General features: G+C 38.3%; 1 protein-coding gene across 2 annotated transcripts in view; it reads left to right on the forward strand.

Moving 5' to 3' along the window:
• Nucleotides 1-22,671, forward strand: part of STX2 (syntaxin 2) — a 40,603-nt gene extending 17,932 nt beyond the window's left edge. Inside the window, exons 4-11 of one of the 2 annotated variants that reach the window (XM_073312754.1) lie at nucleotides 1,976-2,050; nucleotides 3,048-3,121; nucleotides 3,315-3,423; nucleotides 10,296-10,369; nucleotides 10,477-10,614; nucleotides 12,196-12,306; nucleotides 18,116-18,239; nucleotides 20,120-20,210. In XM_073312754.1, coding sequence (XP_073168855.1) covers nucleotides 1,976-2,050; nucleotides 3,048-3,121; nucleotides 3,315-3,423; nucleotides 10,296-10,369; nucleotides 10,477-10,614; nucleotides 12,196-12,306; nucleotides 18,116-18,199 — 665 coding nt within the window. In that variant the 3' untranslated portion in view covers nucleotides 18,200-18,239; nucleotides 20,120-20,210. Of the gene's footprint in view, nucleotides 1-1,975; nucleotides 2,051-3,047; nucleotides 3,122-3,314; nucleotides 3,424-10,295; nucleotides 10,370-10,476; nucleotides 10,615-12,195; nucleotides 12,307-18,115; nucleotides 18,240-20,119 lie in introns of both variants that reach the window. The other variant, XM_073312755.1, reaches the window with a different exon arrangement.
• Nucleotides 22,672-23,103: the final 432 nt, after the last annotated feature.

Below are 23,103 nucleotides of genomic sequence, written 5' to 3' on the forward strand. Positions count from 1 at the left end.
TGGAAAAAGTACAGAGAAGGGCAAGAAAAATTAAGGGTGTGGAACAGCTTCCATATGAGGAGACAGGGACTTTTAAGCTTGGAAAAGAGACAACTAAGGAGGGAATATGATAGAGGTCTATAAAATCATGAATGGTGTGGAGAAAGTGAAAAAGGAAGTGTTGTTTACCCCTTCACATAACAGAAGAACCAGGGGTCACCCAATGGAATTAATAGGCAGTAGGGAACATAAGGAAGTACTTCTTCACACAACGCACAGTCAACGTGTGGAACTCATTGCCAAGGGATGTTGTGAAGGTCAAAAGTACAATTCAAAAAAGAATAAGATAAGTTCATGGAGGATAGGTCCATCAGTGGCTATTTGCCAAAATGGTAAGGGATACAACAACATGCTCTGGGTGTCCCTAGCCTCTGACTGCCCAAAGCTGGGAGTGGATGATAGTGGATGGCTCCACAAAGTGATCATATCAGCGCTCAAACATTTTCTGACAAATAATTGTTTTTGTAATTTCAATAACTTTTCCTCGTATAATTGTACCAGCATTCAGGAAGAAATATGGCAGAGAGCCATCTATACTTTAAGCTTTTGTTTGATTGACTTTATGTAAAATCTTGTCTTAATACATAATACAACAAAGATCATGATGCCTTCCTTTTCAGATTTCCTTTGCTGTGGGCCAAAGTAATAGCTTTTAATATAAACTAAAATCCTCTTACATCTAAATCTAAAGAAGTGGTCCCCAAACTTTTCAGGGTTGCACCCCTTACCTCTGTCCACACCCTGACCTGGGTGCCGAGAGCAGGGCCACGGCTTTTGGGGGCAGGATGTGAATGGGTAAGCGAGCCGAGGCTGGGGGCAGGTGTGGGGCTGAGGGCTGAGCAGGGCTGGTTGATGCTCCATCCCTGCCCTCATGGGGGATGGCTTGCGCGCGCGCACACCCACCTTCGGCACCCTTTGAACGTTACCCCGCTGTTTGGGGACAACTGATCTGAAGTGTCAGATGGTGTTTCTCTAGAAATACGTTCAAGTCAGAGTCCTCTTTCTGGTTTTGATGCTGAGTATCCAAACGCTTCTGGACAAATGTGTTTTCTCCAGTATTATTTTTCTTTTAAGGGCTATGAAGCTTTAATCTTCGCAGTTTTCTTCTATTAAAGGCGCACAAATTAGTGTATTACCCCCTTGCATATCTAACAGAATGATAAACAGGAAAATAGGAGTGAATGTCTGCATTAAGTAAACATGATTAAATTGATATGAGCGGTGGAAAGAAGCTGAAATACAATAGTGATGAACTCCACATTAATTATATAATTGTCTCTCTTATAGAGCTTATTACTTGAGGATCTCAAAGAACTTAATAAAGGAAAACAAGTATTATCCCCTATTTTACAGCTAGGAAAACAAAGCCACAGGGAGAGGGGGAGTGAATTGTCCATGTTTATGCAACAGAGTGGCAAATCAGGCATAGAATCCAGATCTCGTCTCCCTGTCCATTGCTTTATGCACAGGACTAGGCAGCTGGCATGGGGCTGACTGAGGTTTCTTGTTCTTTTAAAATGATACAATTTTTAGTGAATTCACGCACCACACTTTCTCACTAACTTTATTTTACGCAGCTAACTGGAAAGTTAATTAACTTATTGAGATGCATATAAATGCTGAAAAAGGGTATTTATTAATACATTTTGGGTGCCCTCAACATAATTTAAAATACATCACAAATATCTTAAGCATAGAATAAAATTTAATAAATCCACAACAAGTAAGCAAGGTAACTTAAAGATTCAGGCTGCCCATCCCCTCCAACAGTCCTCCACTTGTATAGTTTCCATCCTTTAATGCTTGTAGTCAATTTTAGGTTGTATACCCAAAAGATAGTTTGGATACCTTCCAAAAGGTATACTTGCTCATCAGTATGTCTTAGAATCAATCACTAATTATTCTAAAAGCTATGTTTCACATTCCTTTAAAAAAGGAACAAAGGAAGAACTCGAGGACCTGAACAAAGAAATCAAGAAAATAGCTAATAAAATTCGAGCCAAGTTAAAGGGTAAGTGCAACCCCCCCCTCCATAATTTAGTAATTATATGGAGCCTTATATATGTATTTGTGATATTAGGAGAGCTCGAACAGTCTCAAGAACGTTGGAATTTGCCCCTCAGTGTAATTAATGGGGTCAATATATGTATATACAAATTTGGTTTTCATAGCTTGTATCATAGTGGGATGTTCCAAACTTTAAGAAAATATAATATATTATTACAGAAAATCTTGGAACTCAGAATGTTAAAATAAGTTTCACTTATTGTATCAAAAATGATCAAGACATGCCCCTTTATCAGATGAAAGAAAAGAATTGTAGATTTGAAATATTTGCCCAGCGTTTAATGTATTTAATCAACAATTTAAAAATAAGGGCCATATATTCAAATAGTACAAACTGACATGGAGCTATGCTAAATTACCCCAGCTGAGGTCTGTCCCAAAATTCATATATCTGCTCTTGAGTACTCTTGAAAATCAGGCCCCTTATTTAGCAACTAATTTAGAATTTAGGAGTCTTAATTGTTCAGCATGTGTCAACTCAAACATAACAATGTTTTTTTTCTAGTGCCACTAAATTACATTAAGGTCATTCTTTTCTTCAGTGATAGATTTCTAGGTTTAAGGGTAATATTTAATAAAATTCTTCTGTCCAGTAAACAACATTTATTATTCAGATAGCAGTAGCAACCCCAATTTGTTAGGCTCCTTCCAAGCACAAAAGATGACATAATACCCATCAACGAACAGATACTTTTAAAAATTTGTTTTTAATTTGGCTGTGTAAACAGTTTTATATTCTTAACCTTGCATTCTATGTCATTAATAGATTTAGTTTTTATTATGTGGTGAAAATCTTTCTAAAGAGAAACTACTTTTTTGGGGTAGAAAACAGGAAAACAGTACTAATTATGATTTATAAAATAGTAAATGTTTATGTTAAAACTTTTACTATATGTTGCATTCTTAACACCTTACAGTATGAGTTCTTATATTCTTCCTAGCTATTGAACAAAGTTCTGATCAAGATGGGAATGCTAATCGAACATCAGTTGAACTCAGGATACGAAAAACACAGGTATGATCATAAAGTCTGCATGGGGAAATCTGAGGAGTTTAACAAAGTCAACTAAGCTCCAGAAGAGAGACAGTATTGTGGGGTGGGGAGAGGGAAGAATTGGACTTTCCTGGAGCCTAGGTACTATTTTATACTTTTTGAAAATGCATTTTGTTGTAAAATAAAGTACTATATTTTTACTCCTCAAAACTAGCACTTGGTATTGTCCCGGAAGTTTGTGGACGTCATGACAGAATACAATGAGACCCAGACCCTGTTTCGAGAACGCAGCAAAGGACGGATACAGCGACAGTTAGAAATAAGTAAGTGACCTGAATTTTCTTCCAATATAGATGGCTGAATTAACTTTTTTAATGGTCTTTGTTTGTTTGTTTTTTTGACATCTTTTTTGTTGTTTTGGTTTATACAGAATTGAAATAATACCCCCAGTCTTCTAGTTTTATTTTCCTGTATTCCAGTTCTTATTTTGTACCGCCAGACAAGGTTTTTTTCAATAAAATGGCAATATATCATAAAATATCAGGATTGGAAGGGACCTCAGAAGGTCATCTAGTCCAACCCCCTGCTCAAAGCAGGACCAATCCCCAACTAAATCATCCCAGCCAGGGCTTTGTCAAGCCTGACCTTAAAAACCTGTATATAGTCCTGCATACTTCTCTGTAGCTGCTCCTTTGGAACTTAACTCCTTAGATGATGAACACACACAAGCTTCTACTTGTTTGTTTTTTATGTTACACATAATATAAATAGCTGGTTAAATTGTAACTGTCTAATAGACTTTGATATGGAAGAACTTACCTTGACCTGAAGAATGATTACCGTATATACTCATTCATAAGCCGAATATTTTTGGTAAAAAAAGTGGCGCATCAAAGAGCGGGGGTCGGCTTATAAATGGGTCTACACCAAAATTTGATGATTTTAAACTCTATGAAATCATTTAATTGAATATCTAATACATAGTCATTTTGTTAACCTGGAGCATTCACAGGCATGGAGCCCCTCAGCTCCCAGTGGCGTGCCACTTCCCACAGCTCCCATTGGCTGGGAACGGTGAACCGCGGCCACTGGGAGCTGAGGGGTTCGATGCCTGTGAACGCTCCAGGTAAACGAAACGTCTTGACCCGCCAGCGGCTTACCCTGACGGGCCGGGAGCCAAAGTTTGCCAACCCCTGAAATATAGGGTCGGCTTGTGAAAGGGTCATACAGTTTTTACTTTTTTTTACCTATCCATCTTGGGGGGTCGGCTTATAAACGAACGGGCTAATGAACAAGTATATACAGTAGTTTAAATGTTGATTTTGTTCTTAATGGATACTTCTAGACATATTCTTTTACTAAAGTTATCTTCATGGATTCTGAATATACAGTCAAATCAATAGCAAAAATCCCATTGACTTCAGTGAACGAGAATTTCACTCACTGTAGTGTTGCCAAATTATTACCCAGAAAGGTTGTCAACCTGTGCTGTTGAATGTTCTTACACCACTCCTGCTTCTTAGAATTGTAGCCTGTATTGTCTGGCTATACCGAAAGAAGGACAGGAAACACTTGATATGGTTTTAATCAGTCCACAACTTTATTAATAGATGTCTGGAACAACCCGGCAGATAAGTATACAGTGCAGGAAACTTCATGTTCATTTAATATTTTCTGCCAGCCCCCCTCTTTTTTCCATCCAGGTCCACCAGCCAACCTATTCCTTGGACTTTACTATTCCCCCCGCACCCCTCAAATGAGGATTAAGGTGGCATATAAGAAAGCGGGGTTGGCTCCCTGCCATACCAGTCATAGGAGCCCCGATCTCTTCTCTCCCCCCCCCATTCTATTCCTTTAACCAACACCTCCTTTTTAAGTCCTTTACCAAGCCATTTATTCGGTCACTGTATCCCTTCCCTCTGGAGTACTAGCACTGGACATCCGCGCGCACTTATATAATGAGTGGCAACATAATAGCCTAACACCTTTCCTTCCTCACCATAACACAGCACTCCATGAACCTGCTGTGGGGAAGGTGGGAAAACCCCCTACTCCATGTAGGCCAATCTGGTGGCGAGGGAAAAATTCCTTCCCAGGCCCCCTAGAAAGGAGTGGCTAGTGCGATGCCCACAGGAGGTCCTGACCAAACCTGGTATTTTGCCACCTCAGTGGCAGGGAGGGTGAGTGGTGCTCCGCCTGGTCTGGGGAAAAGAGGCTTCCTCTGCCAGGCTTGCTCCTTTTGACCTCCTTAGCCTTTCCAGTCCCGGGGGTGGGTGGGTGGGTGGGTGTGTGTTTGTTGCCAAGCTGACTCTCTTCCCCCTTTTGCAGCAGCTTCTAAGCCTTCCTCCCCTTCCCTTCCTAGCCCGTAAAGCACTATTCCCTCTCCCCCGGCAAGCCAGACAATGTTCCCCCCTCCACACACGCATTGAAAGGTGCAGTGTGGTTATTTGTGTAAAATAGAAGATACTGGATATCCTATTGTTGGGGTTTTTAAAACTTGGTTCGACTTTTCTTGAATTATTCACTATTTAACAATTAGTGTAATTCATAAAACCATCGATGAATATCTCTGGAGGAAGTGAAATATCACTATTCTGGTAACACTGGGAGTTTCAGTACTAGCTTTCCCTTCCTCACTGTTTAGGTACATCTCCTATAATTTAAGGCAGGGATGTTCAAAGAAGCCAAAGGGAATCAGATCACTGAAAGTCAGTAGGTTTTGGACATCCCCTTTGGCTTCTTTGAAAATCCTAGCATTAAATGAGTGTGGCTATGTTGGTAGGGATGCTGCCCAAGTCATTGAATATTTGATCTAAAAGAGTATGAATTGGATAAAACAATTAATCTTCACTGTGTTGTATCCAAACTTATGAATTGAGATGACATGTTTGTGGGAAGCATAAATCACGTCTGAGATTTTGTTTGTTCTGGTTTGTTCAACTTTGTTTATCATTGCCTGGCTACAATATCGGTTACTGTAAGTGCTTTAAATAGAATGATTAAACTTGTGGGGGATCACTGCTTTCTGGTAGCTCTACCTACCTTAATGGAGGAGCAAAGTTTTCCACTTTAGAAAGTAGTGAAATAATTTCTAGCTGCTTTTTTCTCTGCCTTCTTAACCAGAACCATGTCAAGTTACAACAAAAATCAAGAACTTTATTCTTCAAAGAAATTGCCGAATAAACTTTTTGAACAGGAATTAACACACTCTGCTATTTTGTGGACAACATCTTAATACAGAGGTTCTTGTGGACTTCCTGCCCATCCATTCATGATTTTACAGACCATCATCTCTCTCTCTAGTTTTTGATTGTTACATCCCTATGGCAATTGCTTATATGAAAAAGTAATATGAGGAAATTATTTAATGCATTGGTAGCAGTCTGGCTGTATTTGCCTGAACCATCCCACCATTTCGCAGGAAATGATCCTGGTGGGAAACATTAAGATATGGTGTAGCTGAGCAGTCCTTAACGAGAGGACCTTAGGAGAGGAGAAGCCAAGCCTGGAAGCACAGCTTGGGCAGGATTTTGTGGAGTTCCTTTTGTGACTAAAGCCAAATCCAATAATGGGGTCAGTAAGTTCTGATGTACCACAACTTGTGTGGACTCTGGAGTAAGGCGGAAGAAGCCAGCACCGTATGACCCTATTAGCAAACCACCAGAGTTTGACAGACCAGTCTGTAAATCTCTGCATCCAGGATTGGATCTTTGTGCTATGTGAAATTCCTATTACATTCAATCTGGTAATATATAGCTCTAAAAACCAAGTTTCTTTTGCCTGATAAATTCAAGTTCTAAACAGCTCTTCACTTTCTTTCATGATCTGTTCTTATTACCACAAACAGTATTTGTTACACTTCAACCTGCCTCTAGCACTGAATGATCATAAATGACTACCTCACCCTGCACTGAACCTGTAAAACATCTCTAGATACTATACAGAAATTGAAAACGATTGTCATTTGGTTGTTGCGGTATCCTAAATCATTTGAATCTTTTTCTTGTGAGTTTTCAATAGGCTGCCACCAATGCATTACTTCATTGTAACTTGTTGCTCTCCACTCAGTGTTTCATACTTGTATACTTTAAATGAAATATTTGTTTTTTAGTGAGGAATGAAGAAATAATTCAAGGATGAACCAGCCAACAAATGACAATCATTTGTGGCCAAAATGTGCTATGACTGGTGTACTAATAGAAATGAAGACAATTGATAGTCTTTAAACTAAATAAATATCCCTTAAGTTTATCCCTGGCTTTTATTCGTATGTTTACTTTTAACATTTAAGATCTCTGGGAAACTTTGTACTTCAATAACCAGAAGAGATAAATATACTCAAATGATGGCAAATTAAAACTAGTCCTTGCTTTAGCACTAGCTAAGTAAGGTCTTCTGGGTGTCCTGTGTCCCATGCAAGTTCTTCATTTCACAGGCTGGTCCTGTATCCCTCTCAGGAATGGTATGCAGTGGGGCAAAGAAAAGATGAACTCCTCAACCCAGTCTTCCTTGCACCATTGAAACCAGAGAGCGAGGAAACAATTTACTACTAGAAATCCTATCCCAACCCTCTTCTGGCAGTGGTACTGCTAAAGGGGGAAACTTATGCCTTTGGTTTTGGGTGTGTTTTCCTTGCCCATCTCCTTCCATCAGCTTAGGGTCCTCCATGTTATGATGCCAACACTGATTAGGAGGTGTTGCAAAGAGCAGTGGGTCTAGAGGAACAAAACAGAGACTTGCATGTAGAATTAGAAATATGTGCAAGAAGCAATATGGTTCAACCAAAATAAACACAAGTTAATACATCTGAGTGGAAGGTCTGCAACCCAACTATTCAGTGGGAGAAGCTATGTGGAAAGCAGTAAAACCAAAAAGACCTAAGATGAATCTAGGACAGCAAATCTGATCAGCCCTCTACCATACTATATGGGAAAGAGAGGGAAGATCTTATGGTGCAATGGAGAATTAAAACTCTTGGTTGCTGCTCCTTTTGTTATTGTTGTAACTGAGTTCTCTTGTAACTGAGTTGCTGCTTTCTGTTGGTTTCTCCTGCCAAGGTAATGGCACTTTTTGATTGGATTTTTTTTTGGCAGTTTACCATCCTCTCCACTCACCCACAAACAAAAAATCCTAACATATCACAAGTTATGGCTATTTTTATTTAAAGTTATTTAAATTATTGTATCTGACTAGAGTTGAGTCTTTAGCATTTTGTGTGCACTGAAGACTTAGATACTCTCCAGGAGCTGCCTCCCTTCATTTAAGTGTAAGGCACTGCTTAGATATTATAGCTTTTGTTTTCATTGGGGAAAGCAGAATTATATAAGGTGCTGCAGAATTTCTTTTTCTGTGGGAAGATAGGTAGAATATGAAACCTCTGTTTGAATTCTCTGCTCATTGTTTAACAAAATTATACAATATGAACTACTTGAACGTGCTAAGAGGTAATTTTGCTACACTTGACAGGTTTCAGAGTAGCAGCCGTGTTAGTCTGTATTCGCAGAAAGAAAAGGAGTACTTGTGGCACCTTACAGACTAACCAATTTATTTGAGCATAAGCTTTCCAGAAATGGCCCACCTTGATTATCATACACATTGTAAGGAGAGTGATCACTTTAGATAAACTATTACCAGCAGGAAAGGGGGATGGGGGGAGAAAATCTTTTGTAGTGATAAACACCCATTTTTTCATGGTCTGTGTGTATAAAAAGATCCTCACTGCATTTTCCACTTTTATGCATCCGATGAAGTGAGCTGTAGCTCACGAAAGCTTATGCTCAAATAAATTGGTTAGTCTCTAAGGTGCCACAAGTACTCCTTTTTGCTACACTTGAGTTTCAGTTCCTTTTTCATGTTTATGCAAACTTTGAGCCCTGTCCACATAGGTGCTGAATAATAAACTATATTAACCTTTAACATAGTACTTGAATTTCTTATAGTATAATATAACTGACAATCACTTTCTGTATATGCTGATGCAGTGGTTCTCAAACTGTGTGGGTCGGAACCCTAAAGTGGGTCGCAACCCCATTTTAATGGGGTCGCCAGGACTGGCTTAGACTTGTTGGGGCCAAAGCCCGAGCCCCACCACCCGGGGCTGAAGCCCAAGGGCATAGGGGCTCAGGTTACAGGCCTCCTGTTTGGGGTTTGGGGCCCCCCTCCTGGGGTCATGTAGTAATTTTTGTTGTCAGAAGGGGGTTGCGGTGCAGTAAAGTTTGAGAACCCCTGTGCTAATATGAACTGAATCCTGTATTAAAATAATTTTAATCTCATCTTTGTAATACTGTTTCATTACTTATACACAGAAAAAATTAGATTCTTATTTTGAAAATAGATTCCCTAGATATTCATGTGATTTAATATCTTCAATATAATATAGGAGTTGTACAAACATGAATGTTAAATAGCTTATAATTTTATATTAAAGTAATTTTTCCTATTGTGCTTACCAAAAACATGAAAACTGAATTTCATGATTTTATTTTTTCATTATATTTAACCTCCTATTGTGTGTTTGCAAAAATATTTGATTCTTGCAATACTACTTATCCTCAGAAATAGCTTCAGGAATAACAGTTTAATAGCACAAGGACACATTTTGGTAGAAAACTGTCTTTAAAAACCTCATGTTTCTTAGCTCCCAGTCTTAGCCTTATAGAGACACCGTAATAGGGGAATACATTATTATGGAAAATAGCTTCCTTAAAAAATGGTATTGTTTTGACCATGCAACAATCTAGAATCATTACCTTCAGGAGGTGGGTTTTTTCCCTTGTTTTCTGTCCTGTTATCACAGCTGCAGATGTTTTCATGCTGCAAGAATCTCTCATACTGTGCTTAATGGCAAGAGGTTTGGATGCTAATTGTTATTAAAAACTGTTACTTTTTGTGGAGTGGAGGTCTGAGTATAGGATTGTGAACCATCAACTCCTGTATGCTAATTCTGGATTTAGCACATTCTTCCTGAGATTGTAATATAACTTCATTGCTACCACTTCCCCATAAACACAATGAATACTTGGGTTTGAGAGAGTCAACTAGTTAATTTTTAGTTAACAAATTTTAAGTTGTTTTTGTGCTGTATGTGATTATTGTTCGTGGTAAATTCTCAGGCTTCTAGGTGTAGCAAAATACCTTTATGTTGAATAGATAAAGTACTATTACTTTATAACCTTAAAATATACTTTCTTCCTAGCTGGAAAAACCACCACTGATGAAGAACTGGAAGAAATGTTAGAAAGTGGTAATACTTCTATTTTCACTTCTGATGTACGTATTCACAGCCCACTTTATGGCTATGACCTATTCTATTTCTTCAATTCAGGAATATGTCAATCACATACTTATTAGTTATTTCCTATTTTCCTCTTTCAAAGATTATATCAGACTCCCAAATTACTAGACAAGCTCTCAATGAAATTGAGTCACGACACAAAGATATTATGAAACTGGAATCCAGTATACGGGAGCTACATGACATGTTTATGGACCTGGCTATGTTTGTTGAGACTCAGGTAAATGAACCAATTCAAATATTGTCTTAGTAATGAAGTGCTTTGCATGTTTTGTAGTTTTCCTGTGAAAACAATACAGGATAGTCTTGATAACTGCAACATTTTTATAGGTACCATTTTTTGTTTAAACACTATAATCACAACCCTGTAAAACTAAAGGCAAACTACTAAAGATTACACATCAGAGATGTTTTTTTAAAAGGCCAGAAGGCATTATCTAGTCTAAGCTCCATGTCTGATCACATCTGCTAGGGATAGTGAATAACTATGTGTCAGATGCTAAAGGATGAGATTTTTGCAGTATATATTTAAGTACAAGTGTAAAACTATTTTTAGTGCAATAGTGTAATTTCTTGATCAGGGCTAGATAATATGGTGGGTGAATACACTGACCTGAATGCAAATCTAGATTTAGATCATAAAGAGTAAATTTGGTCTAGCTAGGCCATAATGGCAGTTAATATATTGAAAACCAACCAACAGAATTTGTTAGCTATTGCAGAAGACTAACGTGGTGGTGGTGGTGGTTGTTTAAATATTGGGTGAGAAGTGTATTGGCAGTGATACTTGGTTATAATTTCCATTCACGTTAAAGGGAGCAAAGTCCGTAAGTGGGAGAGTGATAGCCAGTATCCTCACCTCTCAATTTCATAAATCTTATCTTAATAAGGAGGTGGGAAGAAAAGATCATTTAGGGTTAAAAGCAATTAACTCTATTTGCAGTATTTATAAAAATATGAAATAAACTCTGTTCTTGGGATTCACTGACTTTTTTTTTTTTTTTTTTTTTTTACTGTGAAAGTAAACTGTTAGATCCACTGTGAAACAATTCAGTGGGTAGTACTATGAATAATCAGCCTATATTTAGCATATTCTTTTTTGGAGGATTTCACGTTCTACAAGTCTGATATGTTGCCTTGATACAAAATGAATAAGCGTGAAAATTATTGGTATGTTATAAACTTGTACAGAAATGAACAAGTTATTTGTGCATCATTTTTAATGCTTTGCTGTTCACTGCTGCTGATTATGTCTTCTGATGGACAGAAACACAGGTAACAGATCTACTGTAATATTTTCCAGACCTTGCATTTCATTCCCAAAGTTCATTAATCATAACTGAGCTAAAATTCATTATGTACTGGCATTCTAAGTAGTTAGCTTGGAGGAATCCACCTCCTGAAAACCTGTGAATAATTTTGGATGAATGTTTTGTAGGTATCCTTGCCGTTTCCATATGCTGCTTCAGATACTTCTGAACTCTTTAGTATGCCAGTTGTAGATTAGCTATTAAAGCATACCTTTCTCTTAGGAATATGCTTTAAATTATCAGTATTTTGTCCCTACCTGCCCTTACCAATATTTTTTTCTTTTTAGGTTAAAATATTTTTCCTATGAGACCTTGCTTCCCATTCCTTTTTTCCATCACATGTGGATGCAAAAATAAAAACTTCAGCCATTAATACATAACGCTTTTTCATGTTGAAAATCATTTTGATATGTTTACTCAGGTTCATTATGCAGGGCTCCAGAAAATTCCAGTAGTGGTAAAAAAAAAAAATGTCTTAATTTTATTTTAAGGGTGAAATGATCAACAACATAGAAAAGGATGTGATGAATGCATCAGATTATGTAGAACATGCTAAAGAGGAGACAAAAAAGGCAGTTAAATATCAAAGTAAAGCACGAAGGGTAAGGTTTTTTTTTCTGGATTTTCATTAACTCAGTTAATATGGCATAACAAAAGGTAGTTTTTATTGTTCTTAACTTCACATGCTGTAACTTGATGTTCTTTGAGTACTTGCATATGTCCATTCCACTGTGGGTCTGTGCATGTCCCATGCACCGGTGCTGGAGAGTTTTCCCTAACAATATTCGGGAGCAGCCTCAACCATTCCCAACCTCCTCGTGCTTCGAAGAAAGTGGTATAAATGATGGAGCCACCTCTCCTTGAGTTCCTTCTGACCATCCATGTCAGTCGTCAGAGCATTTGTGTATTTTTGCAAGTTTATAGTTCTGTAGTGTCAATCGGTATGCGCAGTTGGTGATGAATGGCTACTCTAACTGGGAGGCAATCTGTTTGCCAATAATGTGACAAGGGGTTGAGAGAACAGGGTTCTTCAGTCCTTTGCTGCTGAGGGCTGCCTTGTCTCTCTATCAGCTCTTCAGGCTCCTTGGATGTGGCGGATTCTGTATTGAGAGCTATGGTGACAGCACTCACTATGCATCATTGCTCCTGGTTGCAGTCCTTTGGGATCCCTGTGGAGGTGCAAGAGACAATTGAGGACCTTCCATTCAAGGAATGTGCTTTGTTCTTACTGTGACCGGGTTGGGCCAGATGGCTACAGGAGAGTAATAGAAGGCAGATATATTAGCCCCAGATTAAGTAGGTCCCTTTTCTCTGGGTAAAGTAACAGGGAAAGTTCCAGAACAGTCAGGAACCTTCTGGAGACAATTAAGATTGGCTGCAGGTGTTCTAATCAGCCTATCAAGAAGCTGCTAGAATCAATTAAGGCAGGCTAATCAGGGCACCTGGCTTTAAAAAGGAGCTCACTTCAGTTTGTGGCGCGTGTAAGGAGCTGGGAGCAAGAGGCACTAGGAACTGAGAGTGAGAACGCGGACTGTTGGAGGACTGAGGGGTACAAGGATTATCAGACACCAGGAGGAAGGTCCTATAGTGAGAATAAAGAAGGTGTTGGGAGGAGGCCATGGGGAAGTAGCCCAGGGAGTTGTAGCTGTTGCACATCTGTTCCAGGGGGCACTCTAGACAGCTGCATTCCACGGGGCCGTGGGCTGGAACCCAGAGTAGAAGGCGGGCCCGGGTTCCCCCCCCCCCAAACCTCCCAACTCCTGGTCAGACACAGGAGGAGTTGTCCTGGACTGTGGGTTCAGAAAAACAGCCAAAGTAAGGGCTGCCGTGAAGCTCCAAAGCAAGCAAATCCACCAATAAGTGCAAGACCCACCAAGGTAGAGGAGGAACTTTGTCACATTACCTAAAACAAAGTATTGCACACACTGAAGGACTTGAGAGTGGTTTTGAGGTCCTTGGGTCTCTACAGTTTGGTTGCAAAGCAGACAAAATTATCATCCTCAGTTCCAGCCTAGACAGCAGTATTATCCCTTCCATCAGGCTGACTGCTCTAAGGGAAGGCAAAGGAGGTCACAGAGCAGAAGGCTGTTGCCCTCTGTTTCCCTGGTCTCTTCATCTAGACATCCCCAGGCCTCAAAGTATTGGTTTGACTCTTATGTCAAAGACAGTATACTACCAGACCTGGACCAACCTGATCCTTCCCCTCACCCATCTGCACCCCCTGGACAGAATATCCCATTTCCTGCATGCCTGGCAGTCAGTCCATCACCCCAGACAAGTGTGTGTGCGAAGCATGATGGAATCAGGATTATACTCTGCATTTTCTTTCTGTCCACCAACCTCACCCTCCAGTCCCTCTTCAGGGACCCCCTCTCATGAGTCTGCACTAAGGCAAGAAGTGCAAACTCTTTGTTCTTTGGGAGCCATAGAAGAGGTTCCCCTTCAATGTTTTCTAATACCCACGGCTAGAGGGTGTCTGAGACCCATCCTAGACCTTCGGAACCTGAACAAATATATCAAGAACATGAAGTTCTGCATGGCGTTTCCTAGATCCAGGGGAGAGAGTGTGCTGCCCTCAATTTACAAGATGCCTGTTTCCATGTGACGATCAAACCTGGCCACAAGAAGTTCTGAGGTTCGTGGCAGGGGAGGATCGTTACCAGTTCACCATGCTGCCATTCGGTCTATCATTGTCACGGAGGATCTTTATCCAAGTGCATGACAGTGGTGGCAGCCTACCTCCACCAGAGAGACATCCATGTTTATGCTTACCCGGAAGACTGGTTATTTCGGGGTTGCTCCAGACACTAGGTGCAGGCTGTGGTCCATCAAACTCTGTTCAATACTCTGGGCCTGAAACAAAGCAAAGAAATGCCCACGTTACTGCCTCTGCAAAGAATAGAGTTCAGAGGAGTGGTCCTGGACTCGACTTCTGCCAGGGCATTTCTGCCTCTTTCCAGGTTTCAGACTCCACAATATCTGTGTCCCCCTCAAGGATCATCCACAGACGACTGAGAAATCGTTTAAGGCTCCTAGGTCACATGACCAAATGTACATCTATTATTCCTAATGCCAGGCTGCATCTCAGAGCATTGTGAGCATGGGTCTGATCAGTCCATCGCCCTCAGAGTTATCTAGACAAACTAGTATGCGTTCTGGACATGATAGCATCATCTCTTAGCTGGTGGATGAGCCAAGACAATGTGTGCAGGGGTGTTCCCCCCTCTGCACTGCTTTCCTTCCATGACTTCGGTAATAGAAACTTCAGTCATGGGGTGGAGAGCACATCTGGGAGATCTTCAGACTCAGGGCTTGTGGACTATACAGGTTACAAATTATCCTCAAGTTGCAAGCAATATTCCATATGCGTCAGTGTTTCCTACCTCCCATTCAGGGCAAGACTGTCCAGGTGCTCACCACCACAGTGGCATTTTATGTGAACAAATGGGTGGCCCAAGGTCAGACAGCCTGTGCCAGGAGGCAGTCAAGCTATGGAATTTCCGCATACAGAGCTCCGTCATTCTCAGCATGTTGCTTGATGGAGATTCAAAATAGCTTGGCAGGTTGTCTGAGCAGATCCTTCAACATAGACCATAAATGGTCTCTCAACCCAGCCGTTCTAGTTTGCGTTCTTCATAGGAGGGTTTCTGTTGGCCGATCAATTTGCAACACAGCAAAGCAGAAAATGTCCCTGATTCTGCTTCAGGGTTGGTCGCAGCCCAGAATCAATATCCAACACTTTTCTGTTTTTCATGGGACAAGGACCAAGCTGTATGCATATCCACCAGTGCCTCTTTTTCCCAGGGTCATGTTCAGGCCCCAACAAGGTCATGGCAGAATGATCCTCATAGCTCCAGTCTGTCTGAGACAGCCATGGTATTCAGACCTACATAACCCATTCACCGACCACCCTTCCCATTACCAATAACCAGAGACCTTGTCACCCAGAACCATGGTTTGGTGCTCGATCAAATCCTAGTGCTGCACCTCATGGCATGGTTCATCAATAATGAATGCACAAGATATTTTTTGCTCAGGGGCTGTCCAGAATGTTCTCCTTAACAGAAGGAAACCTTTCCCATGAGCGGTTTACCTGAGTAAGTGGCAACAGTTCTCCATCTGGGTGGCTTCCCATAATGCCACCTATTCAGAAAATGATTCAATCGATTCTAGACTACCTCTCACTTCTTAAGGAGTCAGACCTAGCTCTCACTCTGTTAAGGTGCACATGACAGCCATCTCAGCATTTCATTCTCAAATTGATGGTAAGACTCTGTTTACTCACTCTATCACAACCAGGTTCCTGAAAGGTCTAGATTATTTCTGCCTGTGGAGATCCAGCACTATCTTGAGATTTGAATTTAGTTTTGTCTACTCTTATGAACCCTTCTGTTGAACCTTTTGCATCATGCTTGCTTCTGCACCTTTCACCAACAGTAGCTTTCTTAATGGCTATTATCTCCACTAGGAGGAAGAGGAACAGAATGCCCTGGTCATTGATCAGTAATATACAGTTTTCTACAAAGACAAAGTTTAGCTACGTTTCTCTCCAAAGTAGAGTGTGATTTCCACCTGAATCAGTCTACATATACTTGCCAGTTTTCTTCCCAAAGCTTTGTACTCACAGGGACAAATGAAGACCCACTCTACTTTCCCAGTGCAGTGAAGTCTACTGTTGGATTCCACTGTGAAGGAACTGAGGGAAGCACTGGCCAGTTCTTCCTTTCATACCTCTCATTTAAGAGCAAGAGCAGCTCAGGCATGGGTGTGGCTGTCCCGAGTGGTACATCTAAACCCTCAGCACCAGTGCGTGAGGGACATACACTCCCCCCGCCCCCATGCTTTAATGGACAATATGCAGCACATCTTGAAGAACAACATTTATGAAAAGGTAAATAACCTTTTTGGTTTTTGTTTTACTTGTGTTTCTATATTGTAAGCGTGTGACCATACAAGAAATAACGCTTAGCTCTTTTAGAGTTACTATGTATGGGTCAAATGAAATGGGATTGGAAAATTTTATATTCAAGTTGTCCGTGGTCTCTGTCCTTAAAAAGTGAAGTAAATTTCTTTATCAGATTTCCTCTTCCCGTCTGTTATACACTCCATTTATTATTACAGGATATAGCTTATCAAATTTTGTTCTGAATAGGCTTTAATGTGAATTGGAATATTACTTCTGAAGGGTAGAAATTTGTGGGAAGGGAATAGGTCACAATTCACATACAGTAAAGATTGACTTTTTCCATTAAAGCAAATTATTTTTGAATGCATAGAAACTGTACACCCAAAAGAAGTGTTTAAAATGTGTCAGTGGTAAGTAACTTCTGTGGCACAAAGTTATTCAGGAGTGAAATATGTTTATAAAGGCTTAGAAACCTCTGTAATTGAAAGACCTATCTGGACATGTGGTTGTAATCCTATATTTAAAATTAATTTGATTTTTCTGCTAGCATGGTAAATCTCCTTCAGCAAAAGTGGAAATTCCATTCATACCATATTATTTTCAAAGATTCAGGGACCATAGTTTATCAAAGACATGCACTTCTATAAATGTATGAATCATCATAAATTGATGGGCATCATACCTGGTTCAAAGAAACAAAATGATGTGATTACACTGGAAAGATTTATTTTTAAAAGCCGCATTTAATTGACTTGCATTGACACTTAAAATGCTTCAGTGTTTCAATATGCTTCTTCCCTTCAGCCCCCAAGATGAATCATTATGAAGTCAGTAATCTACTAAAACAATTGCTTTTTGACCTCTGAACACTAATGGTTTTGCAGTTTAGCATCTGCATTATATTAAAATTCTTTTAAAACTGCAGTGGAATTTTGTGAGTTATATAATAAAGTGGGGCGGGGGGGGAGGTGGCAAGGGAGACTACAGCAAGATTTTTCATTATGTTCGTGGCATGTTAATTAGCTTCAGAGCAGGGCAAGTCGTATGAAAAGACCTGACTCTAGATAGAGACTGTGGAATTGTACTTGGATTATTTATAGATAAATAATCTTCAATTCCAAAAGCAGATTATACACAGTCTGTTTGAGGTGTATATATTCTCTGTCCCAATACCCTTTACATAAATATATTTTTTTTTCCGTATTGGGAACTGTTAATATGTTTAAAATGAGGTAGATATCAGATATGAGAGCCCAAATGTTTCCTTGTAAATGTTGGCAAAAAAGTTAATAACTCTGACATTTGCAGTAAACTCTAGCCTCACTAGATAGAGATCCTTTTAAGAAACCAAGTGGCAGTCCAAAAATGGTAGCCAGGACCATTTCAGGCTTCAAAAATTAAGGTGGTACTAAAAAGACTGAATTTCTTTTCTAAAGATCGAGAATAAATCCAGATCCTATTTAACACTGTGTTCTGAAACTAATCACTTTGCTTTTCTTCGGCAGAAAAAGTGGATAATTGTCATTCTATCGCTGGTGTTGGTTGCCATAATTGCTCTAATTGTTGGTTTGTCAGTTGGTATTCGATGATGCTTGGATAACTTCAGCATGCATGTCTGCCAATGCGGCAGTAAGTAACTAATCAACTAATTTGCTTCATTGTTATTGTTTAGTTTTGAGAACTCACTAAGCAAACAAGCTATTTTGTACCAACCCTTAACACATATATAGTGTAATACTGTAATGACCAGGCAGGGGGACTGGACCTGATGAAGTAATGAATCTTGTCAGTTTCTAGTTGCCATAAAAGCCCTGATGTATGTTCAAAAGTAGATATCTTTTGAATTATGAAAACTGAGATCTAGTGGTAATTTTATGTAATTTACAGATTTCAACCTCATGTAAGATCTTTGAGTTTTAAAAATCAGTGGGACAGATCCTCAGCTGGTGTAAATTGTCATAAGCCTGTTAACTATTACATGGACAGTTTACACCAGCTGAGGACCTGCCCAATATGAGAAATCATTTTCACATGGAGTTTAACTTTTATCACATAGTGCGTTTACAATTATAAAGAGCTTTCAAGACAGACCCATATTACATATGTCACTCTGAAGCCAGAGTGTGTTTTGCAACCAGTGTGTTAAGATTTCCCAGTTAGAAACCAGACTTTTTAAATCGTATGCTTTCTAATCCGCTCTTTTTTTCTGAGATGGCGATATTTAGAAGTGGGCATCTGCACAAGATACTAACTCTAAAATAACAATGCAAATTTGTGGGTTTGAGACTTCTCAGCCTTTTTTTATATTAGCGGAACAAGTTACTGTCCTCTACGCAGCAATATTTTCTTCAGTCACAAACTACACGGATGATCTGCAAGGATGAAAAGGTCCATGATTCAGAACTTGAAAGAGAAACTCTATCGTACTTATGTTCTTAGGTAGTCTGTATACTAAAAGGATGGTCCTACTGGGTCAGAACAGTAGTCCATCTAGCTGGGTATCCTGTCTTCTGACAGGGACCATTGCCAGATACTTCAGAGAGAATGAACAGAACAGGACAGTTGAATGATCCAGCCCCCTGTTGTCCAGGCCAAGCTTTTGGCATTTGGAGGTTGAGACATCCATAGTGCAGGGTTGCGTTCCTGACCATCTTGGCTTATAACCATTGATCAGCCTATCCTTCATGAACTTACCTATTCTTTTGTGAACCCAGTTATACTTTTGACCTTCACAACAACCCATAGCTACTTCTGTATCTTTAAAACCGGGAAATATTGAAATAATTAGGTGCAGCATTCTCTTTCAAACAGTTCATCAGGAAAAGTTATTTAAACTATCACTTTTTAAACATTGAGTGTGTTTTTTGTAGTTATTAATACAATACCATCTCAATTTGTCATTTAGTAAATACTGTCATTTGCATATTAAACCATAGAATCAGGGGCACTTAATCTTACATTAGCCTATCTGACACATGTAGTCCAATGAACCCATTTTGTTCCTGCAATAATTACTGGTGAGCTATCAAATATATAATAGTTGTTTGTTGACTTTCTTATTCAGCTCAGTATGTGTTAATAAGAATGAACAAGTATCCAAATAAAGGAGAACATAAGCAGTTTTCGCAAATCTCCAGTTATGACTGCAGACATGAACATGCTTTATCAACTCTCAGCTTCCATATGTAGCAAACAGTAATTTATCAACAGAATTTGTTTATGGATTTTAACATGAGTATTCCATGAAATAAAACACACAGGTGTTAGGCAAATATTGAAAAGTTAAATTAAGTCTGCTGTGATTGACTGCAGTTATATGTACAATTTGGAAGAGAAATACTGGCAATAAGTGTCATTGTATTGGGGTGCTTTTCAAAATCTTCAAATACATGTCAACATTTTTGATCCATATATACTATTTGCTGTGGTTCTAGAATGTGCATGTACTACTGAAAATAGATTTAAAATCTGATATGATACATTAATCTACATTTTTCTCTTTTTTGCAGAAAATGACATTCATAATTATTTGTGTAACTGTCTTGCTTGTGATCCTTGGAATTATCCTAGCAGCTACATTATCATAGCAAGCACATTCCAAGAGTTTAAGAATCTTCAGGCTCCAAATCACATCTGCAATAAAACCAAATATCCTAACCTTTTCTTGGGTAAAAGATGCCTTACACCATGTTACACATGGTGTTCAATGCTGACCTGTCATTATTGATTTAAAGGTGAAAACACAGTGGCACCTAATGTTTAATCATATCTGTAAATCAAAGTGTATATGGGAAATCAGTTGGATTTTCATCAGAAACTACATGGATCTGCCAGTGTGAAACCTGCTTTTAATGGTTTTGAACTAAAGTGATTTGGGAATTCCATTTTTTGATATTTCAGTGTTATAAATGCAGAATTTAATTAGGGAATTGTGAAACTGTTGAGTTATGGCTATTTGGTATAATTTTTCCACTTCTAATGCAATTCTAATTAAGAATTTTAGTACCACATTTGTGGTGGTCTTGTTAGAAAAATAATTGATTCTCTGAGCACTGTTTTGTAGGAGATGTAGCCATAACTTTAAATAAAACATTTGCTGGTTAGTCATCTTGCTCTATCCAGTTTTTTAGGGGAAAAGAATTCCCTCTTCAACTAGTGCTGCCTCATTTTATTTTAAAAATCAATTTGTGTTTAAAGATATTATAAAATTGTGTTTTTAATTCAAGGGGAAAATCCTGCTTCCAGAAAGCTTATGAAGCAACCAAATAGCGTTCTGTTAATAGTGACTATAAAACTTGAACTGTTTTTAAAAACCTTCCAGTAAAGATTGTTTAGAAGATTGCACTTAAGTCCAGTTCTGCTTGTTTCATTATGTTAGAATTCTTAGATTTTTTAAAAAAAAACACTAGTTATTCTATTATGAAGTTTATTGGTCTATTTACTTTATGAGATTTATTGTGCTTTATTGCTCAAAATGTGTGTCTAATCTATATAATCAAGACAGTGGCTGCAACATTTTCCTGGTATAAAAATGCAGTAATGAAGCACAGATACGGTTTTTGAACTTTTTGGGAAGATATTCCAAAATAAAATTTGTTGTGCATATGAAAACAAATTCAACAGAGCAATTTAGCCTTACAACTTTGACCAGATTGCCATAAGGCACAGTTCATCTTGTTCCTTAAAGAGCAAAAATCAAGACTTAATTTTCAAATGTTTGCAAGTGGTGGTGAGAAAAGATAGTAACGAATAGGCTTCTTTAATTGCATTGTGTTTGGATTTGCCAATAATACACTGATTTGTTATGAAATTTACTTTTGTGAATTTATGTAACAAGTATGAAGAGTTTAGTAATAGCTATCATAACAGACGTATTGCAGCTTGTAAAGTTTTAAACATTTCAAACTTAACCAAAATAGCTGAATTTAATGTTACAGGTTATTTTTGTTCTTGTATCATTTCTGTGTAAAGTATTTATAATTTGTGTTTTGATTTCTCATTTGAATATGTTCATGTAGATATGTAGATATAGTTACACTTAAAATGAAATTGAAAAAAGGAAAGGTGCCTTCTTAAAACGTGGCTTACATCTCTTCATTTTCCTGTTTTCAGGTGGTGACAAATATCGTTTTGCTTTAGATAATGTTACATGTTGCAACTTTTTAGTACTACAGCTTACTGACTCATTACGCATTAAAATGTTCTTATTTAAAATGTCTGAGAAGCAAGTTGTACATTAAAATGTAATTGATTGAAATGTCTCTTAATGTTTAGCAAGATTTACAATGTATGCCATCTGTTGAAGGATATTCCTGCTTGATGCTGTCCAAATATACTGTGAAATTCTTTTCAGATTGTATTTTGCAAATGGTGATCCATGGTGAAAGCAGATAGGAACAAATAGGCTTCTTTAGTTGCATTGTGTTTGGGATTGCTAAATGAGATCCTGATTCAGTAATTTTATCCTGAAAACACTTGTAAAAGATTATTCATGGACTCTTACAAATCAGCTATCAAGAAATGTATTGAAATTTTCATCTTAATTAATGAACAAATTTCTTTACCTTTTCTTAAGTGTGGACAGCCATGAGTGACTATGGAGGTCTTTATGCAAAATACTGAAACAGTTGGTAGACTTGAAATGGTCAGTTCTTAAGTAAAATGTATTTTTTATTTAATAGCTTTGTTTTCTAGTATTTAGTAATAAACCATATTTATAGAAATGTACAGATTATTCTATATCAGAAAAATATCAGATAGTGCTGTTGATAGAAGGAGATTATCTACATCAACCAAAAAAGAAGCGTGTAACTTTCTTTGCATTCATTTGCAAGAGATTCTCCGTTCAGAATATAAATTGAAAGGGTCATTTATGACTTTATATTTTTTGTTCATATACTTGCCTCACAATTTTATTTAAAAATATATACAAGTATATTTAAAATTGCACACAGGTGCACGTGCTTACTTCCTTGTCACTTCAGGAGCAAATAACTGGTTTCTAGTTAAATAAATGGAAAATAACATTTCCCATTCGCTAATAAATTTGTCTATGCAAGTATTTCACTTGTGACTACTTTTATGTTGGTGAGTTTATTGTAAATGTTTATACAGACTATTGGAAATACTTAAATGCGGGTGGTATGATTATCAAAGCAATTCTAAAGTTCCAATAAACAGGTATATAGGAATGAGCGAGAATAAGCCATAGCATCAAGCACTTCCTTTCAAAAAAATCCCTGATAAGGTCCTGAAGTAATACTGCACATATGAATACATATGAGTAACTTTAGAAGAGGAAATAATCCCAGTAACTTTTTTAAAAAGCTGGAAAACAATTATTTTTATCAAACAAAATCTTGAAGTCAGTCGAGCTACTCATTTTTGCAATGGTACTCCTGTTTGCAGGTTCAGGTGCTTGGTTTGTTTTTTCAAATTCCTCATAATGTTTACTGTAAACTGAAGTTAAAAATTCCTACTAACTCACAGGAAG

The sequence above is a fragment of the Lepidochelys kempii genome, chromosome 15 (assembly GCF_965140265.1).
Source record: "Lepidochelys kempii isolate rLepKem1 chromosome 15, rLepKem1.hap2, whole genome shotgun sequence".
Classification (NCBI taxonomy): domain Eukaryota; kingdom Metazoa; phylum Chordata; order Testudines; family Cheloniidae; genus Lepidochelys; species Lepidochelys kempii.